Source organism: Mus pahari, chromosome X, assembly GCF_900095145.1.
Source record: "Mus pahari chromosome X, PAHARI_EIJ_v1.1, whole genome shotgun sequence".
Taxonomy (NCBI): Eukaryota; Metazoa; Chordata; class Mammalia; order Rodentia; family Muridae; genus Mus; species Mus pahari.
In genome coordinates, this window is record NC_034613.1 from 6,827,228 (window position 1) to 6,837,407 (window position 10,180).

The 10,180-nt window shown below is 37.5% G+C and overlaps 1 protein-coding gene across 13 annotated transcripts in view; it reads right to left on the minus strand.

Moving 5' to 3' along the window:
* The window catches only part of Cask (calcium/calmodulin dependent serine protein kinase), a 344,733-nt gene that overhangs the window by 173,417 nt on the left and 161,136 nt on the right, over window positions 1–10,180 (minus strand). For all 13 annotated transcript variants that reach the window (XM_021188353.2, XM_021188350.2, XM_021188347.2 and 10 more), the window contains exon 4: window positions 2,476–2,553. In XM_021188353.2, coding sequence (XP_021044012.1) covers window positions 2,476–2,553 — 78 coding nt within the window. The remainder of the gene's footprint in view (window positions 1–2,475; window positions 2,554–10,180) is intronic.

Here is a 10,180-nt window from a genome sequence, read left to right on the forward strand (position 1 = left end):
GCTGAGATCCAGACCAACCGTAGAGCTAGGATTGAAGTTAAAGGAAAACTGAAAAAAGTCACCAAAAACTGGAAATGAGAGGAAAAGTAGTGGCCACCATGTATGCCAGTTGTCCCAGTGTTACTGTTTTTTCAAAAAGGAAAAAAAAATCATCAACAACAAACCACCTCCCCTCATTAAGGAAAAGTTTGAAGAATGAAAATTCTGAAATTTGGATTTTTCTTACTTTCTGTTGTTTTTAATAACTGTACGAAAAAGGGTATAGGAGCACCTGATCAGCATGTGAGAGGTCCTAGGTCCAGGTCAGTGCTTGGCGATAAGAAACAGAAATGTGTGCGTATGCAAAAGTCTAAATTCAATTTACTTTGATAAGGTGTCTCACAACAATGCCACAGAAAATCCAGATAATACTGACAGTTTGGAGTATTAGAGCATGTTTTTTACTTTGGAAGCACAATCAAGAACGACAATTCAAAAATTGTGATATAAGCTCAAAATAGAGAAGTGGAACCTAAAAGCGTGCTTTAGAAAGCATGATATACAAGTAAAGAGGATGCTTGGCTTTCACTCTGCCGTATGTCAGTGATACAAGTAAGTAGTGTAGTTAACGTTAAGTTAGCTTTCCTTTGCTTCTTTCCCCAGCTCCAAGAGTATATCTAAAAAAGCAACTATCCCACACTGAGGATATTTTTATTCTGTGCAACAGTTACATCCACTTCATCCTTGACACCGGAGCCTTTGATCCTCCACCAATGTACATGGGGCTAAAAATTGTATTAAGGTAGTTCCTTAGTTGTTTCCAACTATGTCCTAGGATGGTATAGTTATAAAAGGAATGACAGGAATGCTATAATCACTTAATGTGACTGGTTTTCAACTGACAAAACATTTTAATCGATCATTATAGGTTTGTGAGTCTAAGCCCTTCACCATATTGTGGCCAGTGACTGATGGAGGGAGAAAGGACAGGATGCTGTATCCCATGTATCAAATCGGTAACCTGCCAGTGTGCATAATTACGCTGTGACTGAATACAACCAAAAGCAGAAAGCTGTACTGCTTCATGTCTGTAAATTAATGGTGTAATGCATTCATGGCTACCAATAGACAAAGACAACACTCCAATTTTCCATATTTACTTTTCTTTTGAGTCGTTCGGTTTTTATGTTTACTGCCCCACTTAGTATAAAAGTCATCACTCGGTTGAGAGACCACATAGTGGCCTGAAGAAATATATTCAGCCGGAAAACAGTGCTTTTATTTTTGCTCCTCTTACTCTTTTGTGATTTTCTTAGATTAACTGGTCACATAATAATCTGATATTTCAAAGAAGCAAAGCAAAGAACTAATAAGGCACAGTCTGATGAGGCTGAGCTTCATATAAAACCCTCAAGCTTAATTCCTCGGCTGACAGACCCCTCTTTGTAGAAAGGCACCAGGAATCAGTAAAATAGAAGCATTTGTTGAGCACATAGTAAGCCTGGTGCCACATGTATTCTGTTTGTTCTCTTTCTTTAGCTATCCTATCTAGCAGTTTGAGGAAGACTGGTGATGGCAAGCTAAAAAGGAAAATGATTTCCAGTCAACTTGTCACAAAATTAAGTTACACTGACACAGTTTGTAGTCTTAGTTTGTGTATTGTGAAGTGTAAATAATGTTAAAACAAACACATGTTTTAGAAAAACTTATTTCATGTGTATGAGTGCTTGTCTGTCTGTCTGTCTGTCTGTGCACCATGCACATGCCTGGTGAAGCCAGAGAGAATGTTGGATCCCCTGGAACTGGAATTAACAGATTGTTGTGAGCTACCGTGTGGATACTGGGAACTGAACCCTGGTCTCCTACGAGAACATCCAGTGCTATTAACAACTGAGCCATTTCTCCAACCCTATAAAACTTCTAATAAAAGAGGTTATGGTTGGTTTGAAGTAGCAACTGAAATGTGGAAGGAAATATTCCGAAAGGCAGAAGTGACACAAAGCTGCGTCTGCTCACAGCTCTCATGGCACTGAGGTGGACCCCAGGGCCTCCCACACTCACACCGAGCTCCGTCTTGAGTTGTGTCTTTTCAGTAGCATAAACCATTGAAACAAAATACAAGAAACTTTCCCATATAGGTTTACTGGAATTTTTGAATTATTTGTAATTTTAGCCTACTATCAGAAGTCTCTTTAGTTTTATTTTACAAGTCTCATGTAAGAGCTATTCTTAAACTATTAAAGATACAACCTATTCGTTCAAAAAAAAATAGAAGCATTTGTATGCAAAATGTTAATAAATCCAGTGTTTGCCATTGATTACACATTTCCATCTATTGTCCAACTTCTACCAGACATATTAAAAGCATCTATGTCATTTGCAGAGAGACTAGCAGTGTGCTTGCAGACAGAAGAGCTGGCTACTTCCTGTGATTTCTTGGTCATTTCCTTCTTTTACTTCCCACTTTACTTCTGGGGATTAGATGCAGTTACATACCTGGCTACAGCTTCACTGTATACAAAACCAGCATCAGCTCGCTTTACGATTTCAAAACACAGATCTGCTCCATCCATACTGTAGAGAAATGTGAAAAAGAATATTAGCAAAGAAAACCTTCCAAGACAACACTCCAAGTGAACATACCATTATTGGGAGCTGACTGACTACTGACTACATTATTTAAAGCTCCCTTCTTTCAGTGTAAACCAGCTGTTGTGTATCTACAGAAAAAGGAATCTTTGAGAGAGATAAGCCAACAGACGTACCAAATAAGACAAATAACACAGTAATAAGTCTCACACAGGAGCAACTCTAAAGGTGAAGGGGATAAGCTTTGAATTAAATCTCCAAATTCTCCACGTCAAATTTTAAGAATACAAAGCTTTTTATAATATTTTGCAACAGTTATTACCAATAAGTGGGAAATTTAAGTTACATGCTGTGAAAGGAAAAAAATTAATAAGCCAGCACAGAATTTATTTATTTTACCTTCCAATTACTGCAGACATATTCTTACACTGATGTGTTGGTAATAACCTGTTACTACATTGCCATAAAATGTAAATTAGTTCTAATTTCTTATCTGGTAGGTCAGATCACTTTGATCTAATCTACCCAATGATATTTTAAGAAAATCAAACTGTACATAGACTGATCATATTATTGCTTTCTTTATTTTTTATTGAAAATAGATTCTTCTTTCATACAATACATCCCCAACAACATTTTCCACTCCCTCCCTCCACTCCTCCTAGCCACTCTGCCCCTACCATCTCCCTAGGTTCCACTCCCCCCTCCATTTCCTTTTCAGAAAAGAGCAGGCCTCCTTTCTGTTAGATTTTCTTAATGTGCCATTTTCTTTATCTTTACCAGGCATATGCTTCTGTATATACCACTTTTCATACTTCAACCTGCATTAATTCAAAATTCCATTCCATTCCATTCCATTCCCATCTATAAAGAAAACTCCCTCAGTCCTTAACAGTTTTTAACTGCTAACAAGCTACAGTCTGCATTGTAACATTTAGGCTTTATGCAACCTAAGCACACACAAATACACACATATATGACAGGCATATAAGGTTACTTTCATTAAAATTTCATTCAAATATTTACAGTAAACATTTTCATAATGCTTTAAGGCTTATAAGATATTTTGAAATTTACTAGGTTAGTTTTCAAATAATTATTGCAGGTAACACAAAAACTCCCAGAATGCAAAGTCAAGGGACCTACACATGGTATTATGAGATTCCATGGGAAGCAGTCTGTCAGGTCTCTTTTCATACAGCTAAGCACTCCATAAAGTCAACATTTTTGATTCTCAAGTAAATCTAGTTATTGGATAAAGTGATAGGGACTCAAATATGCCTGGCTGTGTCCACTGCTTTAAATCTATCTGGTTGTGTTTATTGCTTTTCCCAAGGATTACATATGTATAACTATATGGTATGCAAAGAACAAGTGTACACCATCACACCCTATAACAACCCAAGAGTATAAAGTCCTAAAAAACAGTTTATACTTCCAACACAGTCTAATTCAATACTTTGCAGAATGCCTACTACACAGAACTTTTACCTGTATCATTTGGTTCTCAGTGTGGCTTTATGCAAGTGAAGCATTTGCATATTTATATAAGGCTTTTACATGCTATACTTCTTGAACATTTTTCAGTGTGAAATCATATTCTTCAAAATGTTCATTATGAAAATACTGTTGAGTTTTTTAAAAATTCCCCCATGTATTCAAGGCTCACATGGCTTGTGAACAATTCTGATCATGTGCTAGAGGAGCATTCTGGAGTGGAAGTTTCTAGGTCAAGGTATTTGCAATAATGCTTTTGCAATCCACATTGCCAGACACATCTTACCAACTGTACTGACGTTGATGTGTGTGAATGTGGCCTTTCCTCTCCTGTGCCCTCACAATGACTCCTCTTTTTATCTTTGCCAGAAAGGAAGGAAAGTACCATTTATGCTTGCTTTAATTTGTATTTCCTTGATTACTAGAAAAACTGAGTATTCTCTTTATTTCTTTTTACTGTGGAGTGAAAATGCTACTTTTAAAACTGGCTACAGTTTAAAGTAGGTTGATGTATGAGGACTAAAAAATAAAAATCTCATAGTGAGGGATTTCTTCTATTTAGGCATTTTCCTTTTTTACTGAAATTTAAGGATAAGTACCACTCAAAAAAGTTGGGTGGAGGAGAAAGCCAAACGGGTTGCATAATACAGTAATAAAAATGTAAATCTATCTTGAGATCTAAAGGAAGACTTATGAGATGGATCCAGGGCAGGAGAGGGGAAAGGAGATGGTGTGTGTGGGGGAATATGGCAAAGTAATACAAGGTCAAAGTGTAAGTAGGGGACCATGTTCTGACAGAACTATAGTTGTTGGAACAGATCAATCTGTTTCTTCCTGGACATATCTGAAATACTAGTATCTTCAATGGCAATCTGTACACATGCTCAAACAGCATATAGGCACTTTTTCCCCTTTGGTTTCTGTTCCCTTTCACTGACTGGTCTATTCTTGTATCTAGTATTATACAATTTTCTACCTGAAGACCCAGCGACACCATAACTCCTAGGCATGTAACCAAAAGACTCCCCATTGTACCACAAGGACACACACTCTACCACATTCATGGCAGCCTTATTTGTAATAGCCAGTAACTGGAAGCAACCCTGATGTCCCTCAACTGAAGAATGAATACAGAAAATGAGGTTCATTTACACAATGGAATACTATTCAACTATGAAAAACAAAGACAACATGAATTTTGCAGGCAAATGGATGGAACTAGAAAATATCATCCTAAGTGAGGTAACCCAGACCCAAAAGGACATTCATGGTATGCACTCATTGATAGATGGATATCAGCCTAAAAGTACAGAATACAACTCACAGACTGTAAAAAGTTTATCAAGCAGAAGGCTCAAGTGAGGATTCTTCAACCCCACTTAGAAGAGGGAAGAAAATAATCCTGAGAGGCAGAGGGAGGGAGAAGTCTGGGTGAGAGAGTAGAGGGAGAGGGGAAAGGGGGAACAGGATCAGATATGGGGTAGGGTACAGGAGAGAAACCCAGAGGGCCAAGAGAATGAAGGGAAGTAAGCAGCCTCAGGGTATGGGGGGTGAGGAATCTTCTAGAATATACCAGAGACCAGGGAGGTTAAAGACTCTCAGGACTCAAATGGAGGGGACCTTAGATAAAATGTCCAACAAAGGGGACAAGGAAGTGGAATTGTCTACCCCCAGTAGATAGACAGGGCCTCAAGTGGAGGGATGGGGTTACCAACCAATAGTCAAAATTCCTGACTCAGAATTGTTCCTGTCTAAAAGAACTGCAGGTTCAAAAATGGAGAAGAGACTGAGGGAAAGGTGGTCCAATGACCAACCCAACTTGGGATCCATCTCATGTTGGGACACCAAGGCCTGACACTATTACTGACATTATGATGTGTTTATAGACAGGAGTCCAGCATGGCTGTCCTCTGAGGGACCCTACCAGCAGTTGTCTGAGACAGATCCACTTGTATCTTACCATTAGACTGAAGTCTGGGACCCCTATGGTTGAATCAGGGTAAGGATTGAAGAAGCTGAAGGGGAGAGCAGCCCCAGAGGAAGATCAGCAGACTCGACTAACCCAGGCCCCCAGGAAGCTCCCAGAGACTGAGAAACCAACCAGGAGCATACATGGGCTGGTCTAAGGCCCCTGGCACATATATAGCAGAGGTCTGCCTGGTCAGGCCTCAGTGGGAGAAGATACACTTAATCACCAAGAGACTTGAGACCCCAGGGAAAGGGAAGGCCTCTCATAGGGGGGAGTACTCTATCAGAGGCAAAGGGAAAGAGGGATGGATTGAAGAACTGTGGGAGGGGGGACTGAGGGAGGCAACAACTGGAATATAAATAAATAAAATAACTTAAAAATAAAAATAAAATATTTCATAGTATCTTTAAGAACATTTTACTCCAGTTGAACGTTAAAACAATTTTGTGTAACTGTAAAGTATCTTTATATTTTAGCTAAGATAGAATTATTTATATTAACTTCCAGAATTTAATATTTTCTAATATTTTAAAATCTCTGAATGATGTATCTTTTATTTCTTTTCACATCTCTAAATTACAGTTTTATTTTTTTTTCTATACTGATTCCAAATAGTGATTATCAGTTTTATGCATAGGTATTATATCTCTATATAAATAGTCACCCTTTTCTTCCTTCCTTCCATTCTTTCTTTTTGACTGTAGTGCTGAGGAGAGAACTCAAGGCCTTACACACGCTATGCAAGCACTCTACTACTGAACTCCATCCCTAGCTCTGGTGTTTATTAATAAATGAGGTCTTTTGAACATTCTAGCTTTTTTAATTCAGGGATTTATAACCAGGAGCACTGAACGAAATCACAGGTGTAACTTTTAAAATATGTAGCATGTTTTAGGAAGGATTAATCTGAAAGAATAGTGACATGAAAGTACCTTTCTACTGTTAAAGCCATTTGATTATTTATAACATTAATTGGTATTAACTAAAAGCAATTCACTAATGAGCCAAAGTCAATGTACCAAACAAACACAATAGGTGATAGGTATAAAACTACAAGGTTTGATTGTGTGTGTATTGAAAGGGATGAGAATAGGCCACACCCAATTCTGCCAATCTGGCCTAAGGATGACTTTGAGCTGAAAGCACTGCATCATATATCATGATTCGGTCATCATGTCAAATTGCAACAGCAATTTTCTACATGTTTACACTCAGTTTCTGTACCTATCTCACAGCAGACCAACATGTAACAGATGGCATATTGGCATTTGTATGCAAATTATTCTTTGAGAAACACTGTTATAAAGGACAGACAAAATTTTCTGACCAGCATTTTTTTCTAAAGATAACAAAACAACTATAAAACCTACTAGAAATTAGAAAACTATTATTTTACATTTTCAAAGAACAAGCAGCACAGAGAGTGGGAAACTATCTATTGAGAACAGGGGATGGATGATGAGAGCTCAAAGACAAGAAAGAACAAGAAGAACTGCTTCTGCCTTGGTGGGGGAGGAGGCATGCAGACAGGGAGCTATACAAAGGAGGTAGCTGTGGGAGGACACTATTGTGGAACTATGAAATGACAGAGTCCTGATGTTTTTCCACCAGGGAGAGCTAAGAGGAGAGACTGAACTCTTGTTTGGTTGATGTATGAAGAGTCTGTCAAAGGTCCTGAAGAAATACCCCGTGTTAGCACTAAACAGCTGCATTTTGAAAACTGGGTATAGAGTACTTTCTGGTGTAACATGCTGGCAGCACAGGAAACCTCTAAAAGCTTATTATTATTATTATTATTATTATTATTATTATTATTATTATTACTATTATTACTATTATTAATTATTATGTAGATAAAAGATAAACTTAGAAATTGCAGCAAAAGCAAGCATTCAGGGTGTGTTTCCTGATCATAAGTTATGTTAGATGTAAATTAATGAAGCATTAACAAAGTCTTTCTAAAACTTGTTAATTGAGGAATGAATACTCAGTAACTTATCAATCAAGAAAAAACTCACAACGATAATTAGAAAATATTTCTAACATTAAAAATAAAGACTAGGGGCTGGTGAGATGGCTCAGTGGGTAAGAGCACCCGACTGCTCTTCTAAAGGTCCGGAGTTCAAATCCCAGCAACCACATGGTGGCTCATAACCATCCGTAGCAAGATCTGACGCCCTCTTCTGGAGTGTCTGAAGACAGCTACAGTGTACTTACATATAATAAATAAATAAATAAATCTTAAAGAAAAATAAAGACCAAGTGTCAAAACTTGTGTAAAATTGAGGGATCAACATGGGTGTGGTGGTATACACCTTTAATCCCAAAATTCAAGAAGCAGATGCAGATAGATTACCATTAGTCATAGGCCAACCTGGTATACATAGTATATTGAGAACTACATTTGAATATGCTGGGACATAGTTTAATGTTCCAGTGTAAGAAGATGGCAATCCATGTAACACACACACACACAGACACACACACACACACACACACAGACACTCAGACACATACACACACAGAAACATGCACATATATACAACTTGGCATTGGAGAAACTTTTCTTTAGTCATCAAATTCATTGTTATGGAAAAAACATCAATAATCAATATAACCTTTCTGAAGGACAACTTTATAGTGCTTGTCAAATGCTTTAAATATACATGCATTGCTTGACTTATTTAAATTTTATTCTAAAGGAAAAATTAGGGATATCTCCCAGTTTTAATGCTAAGGGTTTATAATAGTTATAAATAATAGGAAGTTGAAAGCAACTTAAGTTTCTGTAATAGAAGACTGTGCATATGAATTGTGGCAAACTCATAGTGGAGAATGTTAAATGATGCTATACATTTATTGACATAAAAAGCTGTTAATAATTTAAGGAGACACAGCAACAGTATCTGTATGCAGACGCAGAAGTTGCTGGATAGTAAGAGTATTAGAGAGTTGATAGGATGATGTCTGAAACACTTTGCTTTGTTTTACTTTTTCGTAAACAAACAGGCATTTATCACATGAAATCAGTTCTAATCATTTAAAGATGTGAAAAGATTCCTTCAGAACAGTACTAAAGTAGCCCTTACAAAACAGTTTGATAGATTTTTTTCTTAAGATTTTGTTTTATTTTGTATAGTCCAGTCATTTACCCCCATCCCAGTTCGCCTTCCCACAGTTCCTCATCCCATTTTAAATCGAAATGTTCAACATCTTTAGCCATTCAAGGAAATACAAATCAAAACTACTTTGAGATTCCAACTTACATCTGCCAGAATGGCTAATATAAAAAGCACAAGTGGCAGCTCCTAATGATGCGGAGCAAAGGGGAACACTCCCCTATTGTGGGTGGGAGTGAAAACGTGTACAGCCACTTTGGAAATCAATATGGCTGTTTCTCAGAAAATTGGGGATTGATATATACCACTCCTGAGTATATACTGAGAGGATGCACCATCACAGCAACTTTATTCATAATAGTCAGAAACGTCCCACAACCAAATAACGGAAAAAGAAAATGTGGTTCATTTACACAACTCAGCTGTTAAAAAATAACATCATGAAATTTGTCGGCAAATGGATGGAACTAGAAAAGAAAATCGTCCTGACTGAGGTAACCCTGACTCAGAAGTCAAATATGGTATGTAGTCACTTATAAGTACATATTAGCTGTAAAGCAAAGGATGACCATGCTACAATCCAGATTTGCAGAGGTTAAGTAACAAGAAAGGCTCAAGGGGGAACACATGTATCTCTCTGGGAAGGGAAAATAGAACAGATTTTCAGGATGAACTGGGAGTGGGTGGGGATGAGAACATGAGGGATCAGGAGTGGAGGGAGAGAGTACTGAGAGATGACTTAAATTGAGGGGCAATGTAGACATCTGGGGCAATAGGAACACCCTGGAATCTAAGAGGATGATCCTAGTGAAGACTCCTAGCCCATGCCATGAGAGGGAGCCCATGCCTGACACTGCCTGGAGGACCAGAAACCAGAGGTGGGAGAGCCCAGATTACTAGTGTAGATCCAAACATGGCTGGCAAAAAAAAAAAAAAAAAAAATAAAAAAAAAAAAAAAAAAAAAAAAAAAAAAAAAAAAAAAAAAAAAAAAATGCATCAGGGGATACATTATAAAATTAAATAAAAG